Genomic DNA, 22,668 nt, shown 5'->3' on the forward strand with positions numbered 1-22,668 from the left:
TACTTTAAGCTGTTTTGGAAGACTTTCTGGTTTTCTCCACGTCAAGTCAGTTCCATTTGAATCGAGAGAGTCCAAAAAAATCAAAGCTTCTTCGGAGAAAAAAAAAAAATCGCATCCGAGCAAGCTGTCAGCAAGATCCACCGGGGTGCAATAAAGTAGTTTCTTTTCTTCATAATTTGGCTGCTTCAGTTGTGAATTCGCACCACCCTGATCCGGCTTCGCTACTTCTTCTTGATGTCCTGGGTTGAACAGTAACGCAGGTAAGAAGTTAAAAAAATGAATAAAAGAATGGTGCAGCTCTGCCTTTCCTACCTTCTCAGCTCCGACGCTGTGAGATATAATTAATTGCTCCGAAGGCTTTGACAGGCTTCTCCACCGGCCATCATGAGCTATAGCCGACTTTCTCCTGGTAACAAATTAAGACTGATGCCTCGGGAGCAGGACTGGGGAAGCTGAAGCTGAGCAAAAATTATCTCGCACGGTCCATAACCGAGACCGGGCACAAACTGTTTCTTTCCAAGTGCGTGTTTACCCGTGAAGTTTGTCCGGGACACATTTGTTAAAATTTTAGCACCTCCCTCGTTTGAAAAAGAAACTACAAAAGCCCATTGGAAAAGCGGGGTGTTAAGCTGAAGAATGTATGTGATGGTGATTTATGGCCCCACAGAGGTTTTTGTTTACTTGAAGCAGACCCTAATTACAACGGCTTCTAATAAATAAATAAATAAATAAATAAATAATCCCAAGCTCTGTGTATGTCCATAGCGGGGTTTCCCTCCCCAGGTCTGGTTGTAGGGGCCAGATGTGACCACCAAACGTCTGGGTAGTTGAGCTGCTCGTCCTTTTAGCCGTCCAGTGCATTTGACCGAAATGGGTAAGACTCAAACATTTGTCATAGAAGAGGTGGCTATTCGGGGAGTCCGACCTACTCGCGGAGCCCGAAAATATCAGGCTTTTAAAAAGAGGCAAAGTTTGTTTTGGTCTGGGGAGAGAGGTGTCCGAAAATGTTTCATTTCGCTCAAATGCAATTTCTATAATTGAAAAGGAAACGCTCGGGAGGGCGAATTTTCGCGTGGGAATATTGAGTGCAGTGGTCTGCGGACTTGCGCTGTTCGTTTCTGGCTCAAAAATCCTTCCCCCCCCGCACCCCCCCCCGCTCTTCCCCCACGCCGTGAGCTCCCGATTTCATTTCAAGAGTGAGACAATAAAATCGGTTGCATGGGGAGGGAGGAGGGGAGGTGGAAGAGAGAGGGAGAAATCGAATTAAACGCAGAAAGTTTTCTAAATATATACGTGTGTGCGCTCTCTGTTCTCCTTTGGTTCCTTTCCATTTAGAACAAGATAATAACTCAGTCCCCTGGACAAGTTGCCAGTTCTAAAAATGTCCTCATACATTGTGAAACTGGAAAAGTTTTGACTCAGTGTCTAATATTTCCCGAGGCGAACTGGTATATTGGCAGAGAGCATGAGCTTGGATACACAAGCGTCTGTGTTTTTTTTTTTTTCCCTGAAAATTGCTTTGCATTAAATTTCCTCAGCTTCAGAATTATCTTTACTCGCCTCCAGCTAAACTTGATTTTTTTTTTTACCAAGCGCTTGATCTGTTGGCGAATGAAATCTGAGAAGAAACCGCAGGCCCTAAGTGGCTGTAATTTAATTGATTTTATCATAAATCATCAACTTCATGAAGAAGCAAAGTTTTCATTGAAGTAAATTGATATTAATGGACACTTTCTGAAATCTAGCCATATAGATCTGTATGTTGTTGGTGCTCCCACTTCTCCTCTTTTGGGACAGAAGATTTGGGTGGGGGAGTATTTTTCCACACTTCTATCTTTCTTTTCTCCCACACTCCCTAAAAACGACTTATTGCAGTGTGGGGGATCTGAGCCCTGGCGTGGCGAGGTGGGGGGGGAGCTGGAAGCTCAGTTCCTCTTTGTGGCATTTTACAGCAAGGGCGAAATCCGGGAGCACCGAAACGAGGCTCTTCTGGGTGGATGAACATCGAGCAGCTGGGCTTCTTCGGGTTGTTCCCTTAGCTAGGTTGTCCGCTCTGCCCAGGGGCTTGGGGGCGTCGGGATGTGATATTTCTGGGAAAAAACACGTGCGTTGCAGCGAGGTGCATCCCGGCTCGGCCAGACTTGCTCGCATCCGTGTTAAAAATAGAAATAGGATTTAAAACCTCCTCTTCCATCTGCCTGTCCTCTGCTGTGTTAAACATTGTTGTTCCCAAAGCTTTCCCTCCTAATTAAAAATTAACTAAGAACCCGGGAAAGAAGGGAGCCCTTTGATATGGTGATAAGTTTGACAGACCAAATACCCGTACCGTAAGAGAGGATTTTAGCAAAGGGCAGTGGCTCTCCTCTGTGCCCATTGGTGGCCGTCTGTGGGGCGATTGCAGAGATGTACACTGAGGGTAGAATGCGGGACTCGGTGGTATCCTTATGGTTCCCTACAGAAGATAAATATTCGGTGAAAACATCACAAAACAGAGAAATATAATTTATTAACAGCTCTTCTTTCTCCCTCTCCTGAGACTCCCTGCTCAAAAACTGTTAGTCTTTGTGAATTATCACTTGAAAGCAGGTAAAATGGAGCTTATTTCTTCTCCCAGGTTCCTTCTCCCCCATGCTCAGGCCGTCTTCCAGCGACAGCCAGGTCCCGGATTCAGGCGAGTACCACTGCAAAAATAACCAAATTTCTTCCTTTTCTCAAAGAAGCAACCACGGTGGTAGCGTGGGTGCCTGGACCTCCTGGGAGGCGAAGGAAGGGCAGTGGGAGAAAAGTTTTGAATCCTCAAATCCTCTTTCTTTCTTTCTTTCTTTCTTTCTTTCTTTCTTTCTTTCTTTCTTTCTTTCTTTCTTTCTTTCTTTCTTTCTTTCTTTCTTTCTTTCTTTCTTTCTTTCTTTCTTTCTTTCTTTCGCGGGGGGTGGGGGGGGTGGGCAGCCTGGACTAGGGGCGAGGAGCCCGTCCCCAAGGCCTCCGAGCGCTGCCCCGCCGCCGGCAAGGCAGAGAAGCCCCCTCCGCTTCTCCTGTCCCCTAACCCCGGGTGTTTCCCCTCTGTCACCGTCGTCTTCGCCGTTTGGCTGGACGCCGAGGCTTTGGGAGCGGTGGTTGTTGCGGTCGCTTTCCTCGTTAGTGTTTGTTCGTCTCCTTCGCCTTCAGGACAAAAGATTAAAAGGGGGGCGGGGGTGTGTGTAGAATTAAAGAGAGCAAGCGAGAGAGAGAGAAGAACGAGCAGCTGGAGCTCCCCAAACCCAGGCCAGTCCCAGCTGCGGCGGCAGGGAGCAAGGGGCATCGGCTGCCTGGGAAGTTTGGGAAATTTGCTGATGGGGGAATTCGTGCGACTGGAGGGGGAGCCGGTCATTTACCAATTCTGTATAAAATAGGGAAAAGGTTGACGCGTCCCAGTCACGTGAGCACATAATTCAAGCTATTATTTTGGCATTTGGAGTGGGGGTGGAGAAGAAAAGAGGGGATGGTGATTCCCAGCCCGCCTCCGGTGAGCCGCTCCCCAGACACCCCTGTGCACCCGCTGGAACCGCAGCCCGCCTGCCTCGCGCACCCCAAACCCACCCCGCCCCGACCCCGTCCCGACCCCGCCTCAGGTTTTGGCGACGGGGCGGGAGAGGGGTGGTGCGGGGATGCGAGAGGCTGCGGGGGGCTGCGGGAGGCTGCGGGGCTGCCGGGGGTGCGGGAGTGCCGGGCACCCACCTCACAGCAGCCTGGGAGCGGCGCGGGGCCGGGCTTTGGTTTGTTTTGTTGTTTTTTGGAGACAATTCAAAAGCACTTCCGCTGAGCGATCGTTAACCTGGTGAGTTATTGCTCCTCTAAGCAAAGGTCACGGGGAGAAAAAGGTCTAATCTGTCAAGGAAAAAACACTGCTCACTCAGGTTCATTTTGATTTCTTATCCGGGCTGGCTTCTGTTTGGGGTTTCAGGAGGTCCTGGACCTTCCGTAACTCCCCCCTCCCTCGGGCTCTCTGTTTGAGGAACGGGAGCGAGGAAACCCAGACTCCTTTAGACCAAAAGCAAAAGGACCGAGGGCGGCTGAGCAGCCCCCGGGGAGGCGGTGGGTGCCGCGGGGGCCTCCACCCTGCCCCGGTGAGGGCCGAGCAGGGGCTGGGTGGGATCCGCACCGCCTCTGAGAGAGAAATTAATGCAAAGCAGATAGAGCAAAGCCCCCCAGTCAAAACAAAGAACATCGGGGGAAAAACTCGCTCCGTCCGTCGCTCTCCTGCCTTTACTGCAAGGGAATAAATTAAAAACAATGAAAAACAAACAGGTCCCCGCCCCCGGAGCCGTTATTTACGCCAAATCTTTTTCGTTTGTTTGTTTGTTTCTCTTTTCCCCTCCTCCCTCCTGCAACCACTCCAAATAAACGCGATTTTCCTCTTTTCTCCACCTCCTCTCGGTCTGCCCTCTTCTCCCGGGCCCGGCGTGGGAGGAACTTGCCGAGACTCAGATTTCGTTTGCTGAGTTCACAACGCAGAAAGGGTGGTGGTTTTTTTTTTCTTTCTTTCTTTTTTTTTTTCCTCTTTACAAATTTCTGTGTGTACTCTTCAGAGGCAACTGAAAAGCCCCAGTTAACCAGGGAAGGTTGTGATGTAAGTGGAATATTGCCAAAGCTGTGTATTAAAGTGTGCGCTCATGTAATAATAATACTAATAAAAATACAGCTATGGGCCGCCGACTAGAGAAGGTCACGAGCATCCGCGGGTGATTTATGGACTCGGGGATGCTGTCACAAGCAGAGTGGGGGTGTGAGGGGAACATTTTTATTTAAGATTAATAACATCAACATACAGAACGGAAACGGGATTATTAAAGCGACTGAATGTTTCCCAAAACGAAAATATTTTTAAATGAGATTGCTTTTTCTTTCTTCCCTTCTTTTCCCTCTCTGAGTCCTTCCTGCGAACGTGGCGGCGGTAAATCTCGGTGTGGCTATAAAAACGTTACGGCTTGATATCGTTAATTCTGATACCAAATCTCTGCTGTGCGAGCGGTGTCCTCGGACACCATAAAGCATCCCCCCCCCTTCGTGGCGATCCTCCGACCAAACTGGAGTGCGGGAAAGAACAGGCCCCCCCGGCCCCCTTCCTAATCCCCAGTCCTTCAGGAAAGCGGCCTCGTGCTTTCCGCGATGTTTCCTGTCCTTGGACTCGGAGCTAATTAACCGCCTGTGCTTAACCCCGAGCCCCCCGGCCCCGCCGCCTCCTGGACCCCCCCGGCCCCGCCGCCAGTTTCGCCAGCGCGGCCCCCGGCGGCCGGTCCCGCGGGGGCGGCGGGGGAGCGGGGGCAGCCAGGCGGCCGCATCGGGGTTTTACGGCAATAAACCTCAAAAGCCCCGTGCCCCCCCCCCCCCCCGGCTCAACTCGGGTACGAACGCGCGGCGAGCGGTGCGCTCCCTGGAAATGCCGTGGCGGCTCGGATGAGGAGTAACCTCCGAGGGGAACTGCTGGGGCTTTTGTTATTAGAGCCTGTCTTCTCCCCCATTCCCACCCAGCATTTCTCTGTATGATGAATTCCTTTTGCATTCCCTTGTCTACGCTTTTCTGACCGAAGTTTCATACTTTTTTCTTCCCCCCCTTCAGTTCTTCTCCTTTCTCAAAGTCCACCACAGCCTCGTATTTGCTGGACCGGACATCCGAGAATTGGTGAGTTTTGCTGAATATCCTACCTGGTCCCTCTCCCTCTGTCCGTCTCTCTGCATCAGCCTTGGAAGCCATTCCTGCTGCAGTCACCCAGCGTGACCCCCCCCACCTGCACGGAGCACGGTGCCCTGGATTTCAGTATTTTCATTTTGCTACTTGCTTGTCTTTAAACTTTGTGATTTATGGCCGTAACTTTGAGGGAGTGTTTTAAATGGAAGATATTTCCTGTACTCCCTTTGAAGGGAAAGCCAGTCAGATTGCAACATTTGCTGCCAATTTTGTGCGAGGAAGTTACATTTTAAAGAAAAATAAGCTGCAACCAAAGCAAAAATGGTAATACACAGCAAGCCTAAAAACTCTTTAGAAGAACTCAACACATAAACGTGCAACGACCTCCTTATTTTTTTTTCGGCTGCCAGTTAAGCTTAAAACAAAATTTTGCACTTCAGAGGAGTTACTTGCAGAACCCGAGATACTTCTGATTGCCTAGGTACCATAATAAGTCAGTGGACATCCATATTCAGAAACCTACAGAGTACTTCACCTACAGAGAAGTCTTTAAAAAGAGTCCGCGACAGTTTTTCCTCTCTCCTTCCCTGGAGTTTCAGCGCCGGGGGCTCCAAAATATGAACTAACTTGTAGCAGAGGATTTATTTTGGAGCACTTTATAAAAAGTCACACGGGGATAAAAAATCGCAATAGGGATGTCCCCGGTCGAAACTCTCACTTCAGAGATCTGAACGTTGCAGTCAGAACAATAGCTGGAAACACCGTAGTCCTTGGGATAAGACTTTATCCATAACCTAGAAAACCGTGGCTGTCCAACTCAGAGTTAAGTCCTCTCAAAACTCAAATGTTTGCTTGGACACACTTCTTTCCCCTTTCCAGAGTCACTCGCCTAAGGTGAAAAAAAAAAAAAGAAAGGCGATGCAGCCCCCCCAGCCGGGGCATGCCTTCCCCGCGAAGTCCACAGAGCCCTTCTGGTCACTCCTTGTCTTGTTGCTAAACGTAAATCCCCCCCGTCAGCACTTAGCCGAAGGAGCGAGCGCCAGAATTAAAGGAGGGAAGATAATTGCGATGGGCAACAAAAGTAGCACTTAAAAAAAAAAAAAAAAAGTGCAGACACCTAAATTCTTTGCCCTGCCTTCCTCCCACTCGCCAGCCCCTCCTCGTCACGGACGCTCCCCAGAACGCAGCTCGGCGAGTTTCTGGGAGCGGAGGAAGGCGTGCGCCTCGGGCCGCACAGCGGCACCCCGAGCGGCACCAGCGGCTGCCCCGACCCCCGGCCTCAGCGGTCGCGTCCCCCCGGTGCTCGCGCCCCGACCCCCCCGAGCCGCGGCTCCCCCCCGCGGGGCCGGGAGCCGCCCGCAGGCAGCGGCCGGGACGCGAACTCCGCGCGAGTTCCGCGGGGCCCCCCCGGCTCCCCCCGCGCCCCGGAGAGGCTGCGGGGCCGCCCCCAGCCCCCCCCCCCAGCCCCCAGCGCCCCCCGGCTCTGGGCCGCCCCGGGGGGGGCCTCTCGCCGCCGAAGGGCCGCGGAGGGGCAGCGGCGGCTGTTGAAAGCGCCGCGACTGCAGCCGGCAACGGGGGGGGGACACACCATGACTATGTTGAAACGGTTTATTAGCATAAATTGACACCTAATTGTTAAACACGTGAATCAAAGGCAAGCTTTGCTATCTTTCTGTCTAGGCCTCTGTCCACCACGTCTGCAATTAGCATAATTTTTCACTAGTGACGCTGTTTGGGAGGCTCGTTGGCTTTGCCCAGCAATCCAGCCCAATTCTTTATTTTTAAATATCCCCTCCGCTTTATTTCCCCCTCGCCCCCCGCCCTCCCCGTAGCCTGGATTCTTTTCGTTATTATTTTAATCCTAGCCAAGCATTGCATAGTTAAAAGGGGGGGGGGGGTTGTGTTCAGCTTTTCTTTCTTTCTTTTTTTTTTTTTTTTTCCCTTCTCCTTTCCCTTCTTCCCCTTTGCTGTGGTAAAGCAGAGGCCATTGTTATCAGTGAGCAGAGCGTACCAGTCTATAGGGCAACTAGAATCTCAGGGTTTGTCCATTCAAAGCCCTCAGTTTTTCTGCACATCTTGGAAGCTGGAAAGCATCTTGATTTTTTTTCTTCCCAAACGGAGACAGAGACAATTTGAGCTGCCGTAACCGAAAGCTCCACTGGCTGAGCCCCCTCCCCCCTGTTTTGGCTTTTTTTTTTTTTTAATACATTTATACATACATATGCTGGATTTTTTCCTCTCGTGTACTCCTTTAACGTTTTTAAAGGAAGGGGGTCATTCCTTGCTTATTGATTGCGTGGATGCTGGATGTGAAAATATATTATGTCTGCCTGTGCTTTGCTCGTCAGAGACTAAGGTAAGCCGGACTCAAATAGGCTATCACTTTGTGAATGGCGGAGTATATGTCCCAATGATTTATGACCATATGACTCCAATCTCGGTTCAAGAAGAGTTCACAAGCTTTAAGCTTCCTTCCACGCAGAGGCTCTTTTGCAGCCCTCATCCAGGGCCCTTTTCCCCTGCTTTACAACTGGGGAGTTAGGCTTGGGGTGAAGCTCGGTTGTGGGGGAGGGATGAGGGAAATTTTAGGAATGTGTCTCTATTTTCCAGGCATATGCACCGCAAGGCAGTCGCTGGGATCTGAGGTCTTTCTCAGCAGCCGACTTATTGTTAAGGGCATGTGTAGGATATTTATTATCGATAATAATTGAAATTAAACCCGGGGCTATTCCTGTTTTCACCGGCTCCGGGCAATATTCCTTAGGAGGGGCGGGGGGAGGGGAAAGGCGCTGCTCTTCTTCATAAACACAGCCAGGTCGGGAATTTAGGATTTCCAACATGGAGGGAACGGTTTTACGAGGAAGACATCCGCCTTAGAGTTCCTCTACCTTCTTCCCCCGGGCGCTGGATTTCCCTTCGCCCGCAGCCCTCTCCCCTCGCACCTTTCCCCTCCCCGATTTTATTTCCGTGCCCCCGAAGCTTCGCCCCCAAAAGTTCCTGGCGAGGAGTTGTGGTTAAACGTTACGGCTGGCAGAGCGAAACTTGGAGCGCGAGGAGACCCCGGCAAGGACCCTGCCCGGCTTTAATTGGAACAGGAGATAATCGAATATTTATTATTCTGCCTGAGATTTTTTTTTAAACAATTCCTTGGAGTAAATAATTAGGATTGCGGCCGTCCTCGGCAAAGATAAATGAGCGGCATTTGTGAGGCGCTGAGAGATGAGGTACAAAGCAAATCTCTGGAAGCCACAAGCGAGAGAGCTTTTGGGCGAAGGGGACTGTAAATTTATTTCATGGCCTTCTTTTTTCTAAAAAAAAAAACCTGTTATTTTTAGCTGCTTTCGCTGAACCTCTTCACTCGGTTCTCTTTTCAGTTGGTTTTGCTTTTTTTTTTTTTTTTTTTAAGAAACCTATGCCAGACAGGAAGGCCTTGGAGAAATTCCCACCTCTGCCCTTCTAGACATTTTCAGCAAACCTATTCATAATAACGGCGCTGCTGTTTGTTAATTAATTCACAGCTTCTCAGCTATGGTACTGGAGTATACTTTTTAATAAGACTTATTTATCATGGTGCGGGAACCAGAGGAGAATAACTCCCAGCAAAGATATAATTCTCCCTATAGACAATAATACATCTCGGTGGAAGATACAATACAGATTTGGGAATGCATAAAGGATTTAATCAGTGTAAAAAGCAAACCAGTCCCTTCGTGGACACTGTCTGAGGCTGTGTTAGAAGTATACGGAGGTTTCGTCTGCCATGGCAGAGGAACACAGCAGTCAGGGAAGGGAAGAGAAGGGAACGGAAAAAAAGATGTTATTTATTGTTGAGCTGTGGCTCCTGTTAAACCCCAGTACTCAGAAATATCACATTAGATTCTATCTCCGCAGAGTTTATTTTATTTTATTTTATTTTATTTTATTTTATTTTATTTTATTTTATTTTATTTTAGAGAATGAAAGAGCCCAGATAAAATTAAATATACAATAGGTACAATTAAATATACAATGAATATCAATTTCAAAACAAAATGTTCAGTGGCTCCTTGCAAACTCTGAGCTGCAGAGAGAAGTCACTGCCTTTTTAAAAGATGTTAGCTACACATCAGATTATTTTCAGTAATAATAGTTTTCATATTTCTGAGGGTATTTTTACTCTGTCTGCATTGTAGAGAAAGTTTATGTTAGAAAGAAAGAAAGAAAAAGAAAGAAAGAAAGAAAGAAAGAAAGAAAGAAAGAAAGAAAGAAAGAAAGAAAGAAAGAAAGAAAGAAAAAGAAAAAGAAAAAGAAAAAGAAAGAAAGAAAAGAAGGAAAAGGACAGAGAGAAAGAAAAGAAAGGTTTCATTTTGTAATTTGAGGTTTTGAATTGGGTTTTTAGACTTCTAGGGCTTGGACTTGGGGAGAGAGGAATGATGGAAAATCAACGGGCTACAAAGTTAGGAGCAAATGGTCTGGTGACACGTTTGTTTTCTAAGGGAAAAAAAAAAAGGCAATTAAACTGCTTTTGGAATTACATCTTGGCAACAATAGTTCCAGATTCAAGAGCAATGAGTATGAAGCACTGTAGGCAACAAAAGGGTATGTTTTCTAAATACAACCTGTGCTGCCAAAGAAAGAGAGAGACCAACAAACAGGCTGAAGGAAGCACATTCTTGAATTCATGCCCCTGCTTAAATCTGCTTAAAATATTTGCCCCGAATTCCAAAGACATTGTGAGTCTCTGTGTAAACAGCAAATTGAGCCAACTGTGTCAGGACACTTTTACCTGGATAAAACATATCAACTATTGGCTGTTTTCAGTTTTAGAACAAATATACCAGAGAGTGGCCTTACAATAAACTCAGCATACTGTTCTGACTCTAAAACATCCTGCTGTTTTTTATGTCTGCGAATGGCTGATTTGAATAGGTCAGGGATAAGAAGGCATGAATCTCATTCCTCTCATGCTTGTAGCTAGCAATTATCTGTTCCATATTCTTGTATTTACGTTAATGTGCACAACTGCACATGGATCTGTGTGTGCTACCCCCCTCAATGGGTATATGTGTGTATTCCTATGTGTATATATAGAGAGATGAGAGATAAATATAGATGTAAATAGACGTAAATAGATGTAACCACATGTACTTACTGAGCATGTGCGTAGTTATACAACCTCGTTGTTATGCTCTGAGAAAAAAAGGGGCAAACAAACAACAACCAGGAAAACTACTCCTAAAAATCAGCTCAACACTTTTGCACTAAAACATCTGATGAGCTTTCTTAGGCTGCACACAGGACAAAATCTGCTCAAAGCATCTGTTCACCCCGTTCTGCAGGACCCTATTCATGTCATGTGCCTTTCAGGCCCCAAGATGGATTCATAGGCTGGGTACTATTATTGTGTGTTTTCTCCTAACCTTTCAGGTCAGCTTCAAATAGACAGCTGGAAACGGCCTGTCACGTGGCCTTGGGGTGCCAATGTTCTGCCATAGGGGTGTCAAGACCCTGGTAGCCGGAAAAATCATTTTGGGGAATCCCAGAGATGCAGAAGACAACATACTACGACAGCTCCACGCTCTTTGGGGGCTACTCCTATGGGAGCACCAACGGGTTCGGCTACGAGGGTCCGCAGCAGCCCTTCCAGCCAGGCTCTCATGTGGAGAGTGACTATCAGAGGTCTGCCTGCTCCCTCCAGTCCCTTGGCAACACAACCCCTCACGCAAAAAGTAAAGACCTGAATGGGAGCTGCATGCGTCCAAGTTTGCCCCAGGAGCACCATCCACCTCCAACTGTCTCGCCGCCCCCAAACCCTGCCACCAACAGCACCAGTAGCAACAGCAATAACCAGTCAGGGAGCAGTAAAAGTGCCCCCAGCAAAGCCAACCTCAGTGCAAACGCCAGTCTCACCAAGCAGATTTTCCCCTGGATGAAAGAATCGAGGCAAAACTCCAAACAGAAAAACACTTCCCCTAGCACAGGTACACTGTTCTGCTCTTGTAACCATCTGTTTTCCTAACTTGTGAGGTAACAGAGCCACTGTCCGGAGGGGTCTTTTTTGGAGGAAGGTTGGGGGAGAAGGATCCAGAGAGGATCCAGGTGCTGGGCATGATCCCAAGCAGCCTTGGCCCATCCTGCAGTGCTGATCGAACCCTTGGTTGCTTCTGAACATAACCAGGGCACCTCGGGGAAGTGCAGCCAGGTGGCTGTACACAGCCAATGTCTGGCCGTGCAGATGCAGACACCCAGAAATGTGCACCCCCGATCAATCTAGAGATGAGAAAGCCAAGTGCTTGTTTTCTTCCTTCCTCTCTGCCTCCAGACACAGCAGTAAACATGGTGCTCTCTGACTGTGTGTGCCTGTAGGGAGCATATGCATAAATACGAGGCTATTTCTGCATGCATACACACATGCATCTCTAATGCAATCGCAGATAAAAAATCAGTATAGAAATAGCACTGTTGTGACAAATGCACTCACATAAGCTCTGCAGCATGCACTTCACTACATTAGTATCGTTTATCTATTATATACATGCTTATATTACAAAAACATAGGTACAAATGCGATTTGGTGTTTAACAATGTGTGTGTAAATATTTCTGTTACACAAATATGAGCTGCACACAAGATGTGTATGTGTATTAACACCTTGGCAAACAAAGTACCTCCCAACACTGACCCATGTTAATATTAATTGGCTTTGCAGTGAGTGCCCCCCTGCCAAATATTATTTTCTCAAAATTATCTGTTGAAAATAATCGACTCCTAAATAAATGGCCCTGGAATCCTTTTCTACATGACATGATCAAATTTTCATAAACCAGGGGCAGCTTTGGAGAACAGAACTCTTAATAAATGACATGATTATGGAGTGCAGGCTAATGCAAGGGGGTGAGGGAAGGGGGGGGGTTGAACTCTTGTGCCTGTTCCAGGATTTATTAAGAAACGATGCATTCAATTTCTGCATGTAAGTAATTATCTTTTATTTCATTTCGCGGCCAGCAGAAACCTGCAGTGGCGAGAAAAGCCCTCCAGGCTCCTCGGCCTCCAAGAGAGCCCGCACAGCCTACACCAGTGCTCAGCTGGTGGAGCTGGAGAAGGAATTCCACTTCAACCGCTACCTGTGCAGGCCCCGCCGTGTGGAGATGGCCAACCTGTTGAACCTCAGTGAGAGGCAGATCAAGATCTGGTTCCAGAACAGGAGGATGAAGTATAAGAAAGATCAGAAGTCAAAAGGCATGGGGTCTTCTTCTGGAGGGCCTTCTCCCACCAGCAGCCCGCCCCAGCCCATGCAATCCTCCGCCGGATTTATGAATGCCTTGCACACCATGAGCAGTAACTACGATGCCCCCTCACCGCCTTCCTTCAATAAGCCCCACCAAAATGCCTATGCCATGCCAACTAACTACCAAAACCCCATCAAAGGCTGCCCCTCCCAACAGAAGTACACCAACACGGCCCCTGAGTACGACCCCCACGTGTTACAAGGGAATGGGGTGGCCTACGGGACTCCCAGTATGCAGGGAAGTCCCGTCTATGTTGGAGGTAACTATGTGGATTCTATGCCCACCTCTGGCCCATCCCTTTATGGCCTCAATCACCTGCCACATCCCCAGGCAGCCAGCATGGACTACAGCGGGCCTCCGCAGATGCCTCCGAGCCAGCACCACGGACCGTGCGAGACCCACCCCACCTACACAGACCTTTCCACGCACCACGCATCTTCTCAGGGCAGAATCCAGGAGGCGCCCAAACTGACCCACCTGTGATAGGGAGCAGGGACAGGCTCGAGTCGACTGGATGGGACCCCGACATGGGACAGAGAGGAGTGGAAGAGGGCAGGACTGGCTTCAGAAGCATTTGTGTTGAGCTGTTTATTGTTTTTCTTTCGCTGATGGTTTTTTTTCTTTCGTTCTTAGGTTTTTGTGCTTGCCATTATTATTTCTGGGTTCCATTAGGCACAATTTCCAACCATTTCAGTATTTACTGCCAAAAGCAGCTTTCTCTCTGAAGAGATATACCTCCTGTGGGTCAACACAAATGCTTCTGAAGCTGTTTTTGGGTAGATTTGTGGGAATCTAGCAGATTTTTTAGAAGCAACATCCTTAATTTTCAAACAAACTACAGATTACCGCTGGTAATTCTTGGACAGTGGACAGCAGAATAGTCAGCCAGCCAAATCTTAAACAGTTGGTGTCTCTGCATCTACAGAAACATGCACACCTGTCTATATAGGCAATCAAAAGAGATTCCCAAGAAAACTACCCTCCTCTTCAACATCTTCTCTAGAAAAACGTTGTGCTTTCCTTTCCAGCCTTCAGAGGAAGGGCATCCTTTTTTGATGAGTAACTTCCCACCAATCCCCACATAAACTGCAAATATACACACCTGCCAACGTGTAGCATTCACACTCTTCCCCTCTTACCCCACCTCCCCTCTCAAAAATAATTAAAAAAATAGAATAAGAGAGGTCTAAGAATTGAAAAAGGTTCAGGAAACAAATTTCTGAAATGCCTAAAAACCCAACCACACTAATAGCAGTCCAAAGAGAGGGAGAAAGAGTTGACAGGTCTGAATATTTTTCCACCTTTGCCACTGATACTGTGAAGTTTCCATTTTTCCATTCGATGACACCGTTGGTTGACTTTTTTCTTTTTTTTCTTTTTTCTTTTTTTTTGGGGGGGGGGAGGGAGCGGGGGGATTTTCCTTAGGGTTCATTAACAGAAAAGCAATCTTAAGACTTAGAAGTCCTATGCTTCTTTCCTCCTCTTCTCCTGACCTTACGTGAAAACAGGGTATATTTGAACAAATTGAATGTCCTCCAATCGAAGCAGAAGTGAATGGATCTCTAGTATTTGCTAATGCTTTCTTGTCTGGACATCTTTGTTGCACTTAGAGTTTACATATAATGGGTATAAAAACAACTTTGAAGGGTGTCCGTCCAACTCAGTCGAGATGTCCTTCAATAGGTGTGTGTTCTGGTGAACATTCATATATATTTATTGGTTATAGCCAGTTTAAAATATTTTCCTTTTTGTATTATTTATCCCCAATATTATGTATTTATATGAGGAAAAAAAAAAGAATCAAATTGTACTTTTTTAGTATTTACTTGTTATAAAGGACATTGTGTTTCCTTGTCATTGTACAACAAGCTTATTTTAGTTATTGTAATTTAGAAGGACCAGTAGTTTTATGTTACCTTCGTACTTATGAATAATGTAATTAGTTCTACTGGAGGCATGAGAGCAGAACCAGCCTGTAATTGTATAGTCCCGGTTAGAAGAGCTAGAGCTGACCCCTCCCTCCCACCTCGCCCTCCTCTCCGGAGTTCTTTCTTTGTTCTTACAGTAGTTATTTTATTTCCTTGCTTAAGGGTTGTCTGTTGAACAATTCTTGAATAAACTTTCTGTTATCAATTTTATCTCGTCCTATCAGTCGGATTTAAAAGCAGAGAAAGAGAAAGAGAAAGAGAAAGAGAAAGAGAAAGAGAAAGAGAAAGAGAAAGAGAAAGAGAAAGAGAAAGAGAAAGAGAAAGAGAAAGAGAAAGAGAAAGAGAAAGAGAAAGAGGAAAGAAGAAGGAGAAGAACGGGAAGGAGAAGAGGGAGAAGGGGAAGGAAGAGGAGCGAGCGAAGTCCCGGAGGGGCCGGGGCCGCTCCCGCTCCCGCCGCCCCGGGCCTGCTCCCGCCCGCGGCCACAAAGGGCTCACGTGGCGCGGGGCCGCGCTGCCATTGGGCCGCCGCGAGCACAAAGGCGGGCGGCGCACAAAGGGCGCGGGCCGCGCGCGGGGAGTTCCGCGGCGCCGAGGCGCTGCGCGGGCACGGCCGCGGGCACGCGCCCTCCCCGAGGCGCTCCGTCGGAGCGGGGAGGCGGGGGGGGGGGCCGGGGCCGGGGCGAGCCCCGCGGCTCCGGAGGGGGCGAGAGGCTCCGCTCCCGCGGCTGGCAGAGGGGGAGGTGTAGGTGTAGACGCTGCCGGGCGGGGAGGCCGGGCAGGCTTTAGGAGGTACCGGGGAACACCGACGGCAGGCCCGGGCCGTGGGAGTGCAGCACCGCGACGCCGGGCCTGCCGTGTGCCCGTGCCCCCCCCACGCGGGTACGCGCAGCCGGGCACGCCCGGGGGTGCGCGGAGAAACGGCCGCGTGCGGGGGGGGCGGCGGCACGGAGCCGGGGGAGAAGCGGCCCGGGCTGCTCCCGGCCCCCACTCGTGAGCGGGTGGAGTTCCAGGTTAACGATCACAGCCCCCGCGCAACGGTAAATAACAGCACAAAAGAAAGACGGGGCTCGTTTTTCTCCCAGGACTGGGGCTCGCCTGTGCCTACCCGCGCAGAGAGCAATTCGCCAGTCGGGGATGCTGTAAGGCAGAAGCACAAAAGCGTGCGAGCTCCGCTTGGGATCGGATGAAATAAAAGGAGCTTGGCCTGGGCTGGCGTTCGGGAGCGGTTTTTCTCCCCTGTCGCCGAATGCAGCGTTCTCAGTGCCACATCCCGGTCGCCATGTTGCTGGGGTTTGTGGCACGGATTCCCGGGAAGCGGCTAAAAATGGGTACGGAGAAGCCAACGCCGAGGAAGGAGCACGGCTCGTGCTCCCGTCATGGGGGTTCTCGGCTGCCTCCGTCCCTGTAACCCCTCGCAGCCTCCGGCTTAATTTGCGCCCCCGCGTTGCAGACGCAGACACGGCTTTGTCTTCAATGAGTGCGTTTCCCAATCGCTCGCTAACCGTGCGGATTCCTTGCTGCTGGGCGATGCCTTTCCCCTTGAGTACGGGGGTTTGTTTTTGTTCCTGTTGCCTCCGCACGGCGCGTGGGAAAAAAAATAAATTACTCTTTCCCGGATATATTTTGTTTCGTTTTGTTTTGTTTTGCTTCGGCAATTCAGTGTCAGTAAAAGCAGCGAATCCCGTTGGGGCAGGTTCCCTTTTACACCCCAAACTCCCCTGCTGCACCCCGGTCCCCCGGTGAACCCCACCGCGCGTCCCTCAGAGAGCAGCGAGGAACCGGGAGCCTAAAGACAAAGCCCGAAACGGCCAAAACGCCACTTTAGTCCAAAAAAAGCAAGAAATGATCGGAAACCAAACTATGAATTAGGACGTCAGTCCCTATCTGACAGGATTTATGTTTATTTCGATGAGAACATCCACGGATAATAAGTTTTTAGGGAAATTCTGCCAAACTCTAAAGCCCTCAATCGAACTGCGTTTTGTAATTTTAGTTTTAGTTTTTATTATTATTTTAATTTGTATTTGTCGTTTTGCTAAGCTGTGGTTGGGTATCTATTTCAGCTTTAGATTTATTATGTGTTTCTCTAAAACCCGTGCCACCCACACGGATGCTTTAACTGACAAAAGTTTCTAGGCTTCTCCCTGTGTGAATGCAGCCTGCCAATCCTTCTCTGCTGCAAAAAGGGAGAAATGGAGCTTGACAAAACAAACTAAAACCCAGCCAGATTTCCTTTTTGCAGCAGCAACTTTTTTTTCCCTAGAATTTTTTATTTTCTACAATTCCCGAATTCTGGGCCCTGGATTAAACTTTTCGACTCTTTCCTGCTTGAAGTAACTCCTTAGCAAAAGCCAAAATTCTTTGCTGAGTGAGTTAGGCCGAGCTGTCAAATTCTTTCAAGAAAAAGATTGATCGTTTCTCTCTTCTTTTCGGTTTGTGTGGACCTGGCCACTTTAAAAGAAAAAAAAAAAAGAAGAAAAAGAAAAAAAGAACAACAAAATCTTCTTGGGAAATGACTTTTCATTTTATTTATTTATTTTGTAAACTCTGGAAGTGGAGCTGTTTATTGGCAGGGAGAAATGGGGGAAAAGGGGTGGGAAGGCAGAAATGCGATTTCAAAGGTATCCGTGACCTTAAAAACACGTTTGGCTTTTAAGGAAAGCGTAAAGGGTCTGTTAAGAGTCGCTTTGGAAGCAGGATTACGCTGTTTCTTTTAAAGTAGTTTGACGAGGTAAATCTGGCCGATCTACCTGGACTCGACGTGAACGCCCACTTGATTTCCTTAGCGCCTCACACCCGGGCTCAGCCACCAAGCTGCGGACCGGACCGCCCCGCAGCACATCCGCACAACGGGCCCGCACCCGCGGCGGTGCCGAGGGCCCTGCTCGCCTGCGGTTCGGGGCCTTCTCCTCGGCTGCGGGCGGGCACCTCGGGCGGGCAAAGGCCCTTTTCCCACGTCCGCCTCCCCCGGGGGGAACCAAATGTCCCGAGCCCAGCGACGGCGTCGCCGCGGGGCCGCCCGGCACCGGCAGCACCGGGCAGCGCGGGCAGCACCGGGCAGCACCGGGCAGCACCGGGCAGTGCGGGCAGTGCGGGCAGCACCGGGCAGCACCGGGCAGTGCGGGCAGCACCGGGCAGTGCGGGCAGCACCGGGCAGCTCCGGGCAGTGCACGCAGTGCAGGCAGTACGGGCAGCACCGGGCAGTGCAGGCAGTGTGGCCAGTGCGGGCAGTGCGGGCAGTGCAGGCAGTGCGGGCAGTGCAGGCAGTGCGGGCAGCACCGGCAGCACCGGGCAGTGCGGGCAGTGCGGGCAGCACTGGGCAGTGCGGGCAGTGCGGGCAGTGCGGGCAGTGCGGGCAGTGCGGGCAGCACCGGGCAGCACCGGGCAGTGCACGCAGTGCAGGCAGTGCGGGCATCACTGGGCAGTGCAGGCAGTGCAGGCAGTGCGGGCAGTGCAGGCAGTGCACGCAAGTGCAGGCTGTGTACGCAGTGCGGGCAGTGCGGGCAGTGCAGGCAGCACCGGGCAGCACCGGGCAGTGCACGCAGTGCAGGCAGTGCGGGCAACACCGGGCAGTGCGGGCAGTGCGGGCAGTGCAGGCAGTGCGGGCAACACCGGGCAGTGCGGGCAGTGCACGCAGAGCAGGCAGTGCGGGCAACACCGGGCAGTGCGGGCAGTGCAGGCAGTGCGGGCAGTGCGGGCAGCACCGGGCAGTGCGGGCAGTGCGGGCAGCACCGGGCAGTGCAGGCAGTGCGGGCAGTGCGGGCAGTGCGGGCAGTGCGGGCAGTGCACGCAGTGCAGGCAGCAGCTCCTGGCCCGCTGGCCCCGCGGAGCCGCCCGCAGCCTGCCGAGGAGGGATGGCGGGGATGCTCTTCTGGGGATCTTCCCTCGCCTTTTTTTAATCAATTAAAGAAAATAATGCGTTCTGTTTGCCACCAGGCCCCGCCTGCCATTGGCCGCGGATGGCCACGTGACCACGAATTGGCTGCAATTTCGCCCCAGTCTCGAGTTTAACAGAGCAAGGTCCCCATACGCCTGTATTATCAGCAATATAACAATTATAAAAAGCCCGAGAACCATCATCATCACTGCCATAAAAACTGAGGCCCTCAGATTTCTTCCTCTCTTCCCCTCCTCCTTCCTCCCCCCCTCCCGCTTTTTAAACCCTGGGCCCTGGAAAAGCCATGAATTTTGAATTTGAGAGGGAGATCGGGTTTATAAATAGCCAGCCTTCGCTCGCAGAGTGCCTGACGTCTCTTCCCGCTGTCCTGGAGACATTTCAAACTTCATCAATCAAGAACTCGACATTAATTCCTCCTCCTTTTGAGCAAACCGTCCTCAGCCTGAATCCTTGTTCCAGCAGCCAAGGAAGACCGAGGAGCCAAAAAAGAGCATCTCATGGCCTGCTCCAGCCCCAGCCTCCGGCACAGCCCGGCCCCTTGGCAGCGGAATTCCCCTGGATGAAGGAGAAGAAATCGTCCAAGAAAGCAACCCAGGCTCCATCCTCGTCTTCCTCCTCTTCCCCCCCATCATCTTCCTCGTTGCCGATCCCTGCCGCAGGATCTCCCGCAGGTTCGTATAATAAGGGGGTGAGGGGGTGTTTGCTGAAATCGGAGAGGATTCGAATGATGAACAGTCCCCGCCGTCCCACCAGCAGCCCTGCCCTGGCCCCCCGACAGACTTTGCCCCGCACCTCCCCAAAACTGTGTCACGCAATAAAATGCACCGCAGCAATGTAAACCGCCGGGGGGGCGGGTATTTATCCCCCCCTCAAATAAAAGAGAAATTGCTGCAACTTCTGCGAAAGCAAAGAGATTTCCGGGGGAGTCGGGCTCTTTATGAGCTACAGCGGGGAGACTTGGCAGCTGAGCCACAGCTCCATTTTCTTGACTTTCCCTCCCAGCCTTGATTTTCTTTACAACCTACAGGGAAAATAATAATAATAAAAAAAAGAGCGGAGGGTGGAAAGAAAGACGTGAGGGTAACTCTGAGGCTGCTGCGAGCAAGATGAGGAGGCAGAAAGACGGAGAGCAGGGGTCCCCAGCATCCAGCGCAGTGGGGAGAGCCAGCTCGCCATCGCAAAACTGATACACCCCCAAATCCTCCAACCTCCAGGCAAACTAACATCTCCCCAAGGCGTCCCTTGGCCAGGGAGCTCAGTAACCCTGGCCAGGGACCCTCCTTCCCCCGGGACAAAATGTGTAAGTGTAATTTACTGTTTCGGTATTTTCCTAGCACCGTTCAGGTAAAAAATGCTCAGGCAGAAAGGCGGACACCAGAGCTCATTGGCCAGATAACACAGGAATCGAAGCCCACAGCGTCAGTCCCTAACCTACTGGCAGGGAAAAAAAAAAAAAAAAAAAAGGAAAAAAAAGAAAGAGAGAGAGAAAAACTGGGTCGAAATTCCCCATGTCTGCGAAGGGGGCAGAGAAGAAAGGTTTCTAAAGGGAGAGGCCAGGGAGCAAAATCCTTTCTCCTCCTTGGGGGCAAGGGTACCGGAGAGCGATTTCCAACCCTCTTCCACAGTGGGAAGAGCTTAATTAAACATTTATCTTCTCTCGCAGCGGCTCCCCAACCCTCCCCCCACCCCCGCTCGGTAGTGCGGGGCACGTCCTGCCCTGCCCGCAGCAAGGAGGGGACGGATCCAGACCCTCCATCCGCGCACCGGCCCCCCTCCCTCTTTTGCAACGTGCGGTTTTGTGTGTTTAAGACACCCAGGGGCTCGCAGACACCAGCGGCTCCAGGAGGCTCCGGACGGCGTACACCAACACGCAGCTCCTGGAGCTGGAGAAGGAATTCCACTTCAACAAATACCTCTGCAGGCCCCGCCGGGTGGAGATCGCGGCTCTGCTCGACCTGACCGAGCGGCAAGTCAAGGTCTGGTTCCAGAACCGCCGCATGAAGCACAAGCGGCAGACGAGGCACAAAGAGCCCCCCGACGGGGACGCCGCCTGCCCCGGCCCGGACGAGGGCAGCGACGCCCTGGACGAGGCCGAGGACGGCCCCGCGCCGGGGCCCAGCCGCGGCCAGGCGCGCCCCGAGCCGCCCGGGGGCCCCCGGAGCCCGGCGCAGCCCCGCGCCGCCGCCTCCCGCCCGCAGCGCGCCCGCCCCGGCGGCCGGGACTCGCCTTCGCCGCCGGAGCCGGGCATCTTCTCGGCAGAGCCCTGCCCGCAGCTCTCCCCCGGCCTGCAGGACTCCCTGGGGAGCCCCCTCCACTTCTCCGAGGAAGACCTGGACTTCTTTGCAAGCGCACTTTGCGCTGCAGAGCTGCAGCACCTGAATTTCCAGTAGCGGGCCCGCTCCCCGCCTGCCGCTGCTGCCCCGCCAGGCCGAGGCGCCCCCAGCCCCGCCGCCAGCTGCCCCCGGCTGCGGGGACGGGGGGGCGCCCCCGAAATCGCCCCCGAGCCACCACTCGTTCAATCACCCCCCCGAGCCCCAGACTCTTTCTTCCGAGACTGCTCGATTTGCGGGACCGGAATCACACTCGCAGTATTTATTTTACGAGGCTCACATAAAAGAGTAGGGTTTTTATTGTTATTATTTTGTAATTAAAACCAAGTTCTTAACTATAGGCTTTTTTCTTATTTATTTTAAAGACGGCGCCCGATAGTTCTCACGCACATCAGACATGTCAGGCCTCGAGAGAAAACATTTGTAAATCCTTCAAGTGACTTTCTCAGGAATCAGAATGAGACTTTTAGATTTCTTAATAAAATGATAATGATAATGATAATAATAAAACAGAGGAATTTTCTTTCCTCTTTTTAAGTTTTAGATGTAGACTATTTATTAAAATGTTTTAATAGTAAATGGCAAATTATTTATTGTACATTATTTTCATAGAGTAAATAAATGCCTTTATAAAACTAAGAAACGTGGGTTGCTATATATTTCATTCGAAATTGTTTTTTTTTTTTTTTTTTTTCCTAAATCAGTCTCCTTCCTCTTCCCCGATTTGCAGCGATCTGGTGTCTTTATAGTCTGTTCATGTGCATTGAGAGAGAGGACAAAAGAAATTGCTCCCAAACAATATTGCAAGAGGCTTCGTGGGTCAGAAATATTTGCCCTGTTCCGTTCTGTCTGCATTTTCTTTGAGCTTGTTTTTTATTGTTATTTTTTTTTTAAATGAATCGAAGCCGGGTATTTGTTTCCCATGCTAACGCTCGCTGGCGTGTTTTTGTGACTCAGACTCCCTCCCGTAAGCACGGCTCGGGCCGAGGGGAAGGCAGCACAAAGGCGGCGCCGCGGAGCCCCCGCACATTCCGCTCCCGTGCTGGGGGCGGGGGCGCAGCCCCCTGCAGCCGTTCCCGCAGCCCGGCCCGGAGCGGCCAGCGCTGCCCCTTGCCGTGGGCCCGCTCCACCGTCTCTCATCGCTTGCAGCAGGAAATAGAAACGTGCCACATCGCAGTTACAAGTAATTTAAAGAAAGAAAATGCTAAAAAGGGGGATTTCGAGTAGGAGCAAAACATGGGTGGTGCGAGCCATCATTTTGGCCAACAAATAAATGCTACAGAGGGCAGAGGGGGAAGAGATTAGCCTGAAAGAGACATTTCTTTTTTCCTCCCCCGTCTTTTTAGCAGCAAAACCCAGAAAACCTCCGGCCTCGTAGATCTGCGGTCTCTTTCCGCAGCAGTTTGCGCAGCTCTGTCTCGGCTCGCGGATCCCTTCACGAACGCGGTCTCGCAACATGCGATTTTAATCACAAACCTCACTATCAGGGAGGGAGGGCGAGGCGGAGGGGGTGGGGAGGCTTATGAATGGAAGGGGGTCAGCGCAGGAATCAATCGCGGTGACACCCAAAATAAATCAC

At 50.6% G+C, this 22,668-nt stretch overlaps 2 protein-coding genes across 14 annotated transcripts in view; both read left to right on the plus strand.

Annotated features, from left to right (window-relative positions):
* HOXB3 (homeobox B3) overlaps window positions 1-15,071 on the plus strand; it is a 56,476-nt gene extending 41,405 nt beyond the window's left edge. For 3 of the 13 annotated variants that reach the window (XM_083809009.1, XM_083809017.1, XM_083809018.1), the window contains 2 exons: window positions 11,072-11,625; window positions 12,650-15,071. In XM_083809009.1, coding sequence (XP_083665135.1) covers window positions 11,190-11,625; window positions 12,650-13,416 — 1,203 coding nt within the window. In that variant the 5' untranslated portion in view covers window positions 11,072-11,189 and the 3' untranslated portion in view covers window positions 13,417-15,071. Of the gene's footprint in view, window positions 1-6; window positions 261-2,614; window positions 8,022-11,071; window positions 11,626-12,649 lie in introns of those variants that run through there. The other 10 variants (XM_083809012.1, XM_083809013.1, XM_083809015.1 and 7 more) reach the window with 8 other exon arrangements.
* Window positions 15,072-18,681: 3,610 nt separating this feature from the next.
* On the plus strand, window positions 18,682-22,668 carry HOXB2 (homeobox B2). The gene is made up of 2 exons (XM_083809020.1): window positions 18,682-19,430; window positions 20,569-22,668. The coding sequence occupies exons 1-2, from the start codon at window positions 19,043-19,045 to the stop codon at window positions 21,147-21,149; spliced, it is 969 nt and encodes a 322-aa protein (XP_083665146.1). The 5' UTR covers window positions 18,682-19,042; the 3' UTR covers window positions 21,150-22,668.

Source organism: Anser anser (genome assembly GCF_964211835.1).
Source record: "Anser anser genome assembly, chromosome: 23".
In the NCBI taxonomy this organism is placed as follows: domain Eukaryota; kingdom Metazoa; phylum Chordata; class Aves; order Anseriformes; family Anatidae; genus Anser; species Anser anser.

What these genes read in the sequence shown, in the direction of transcription:
- HOXB2 (XM_083809020.1), top strand. Translation starts at nt 19,043, where the DNA reads ATGAATTTTGAATTTGAGAGGGAGATCGGGTTTATAAATAGCCAGCCT. An exon ending in TGCCGCAGGATCTCCCGCAG is followed by an intron (nt 19,431 to 20,568) that starts GTTCGTATAATA and finishes TGTGTGTTTAAG; the next exon opens with ACACCCAGGGGCTCGCAGAC.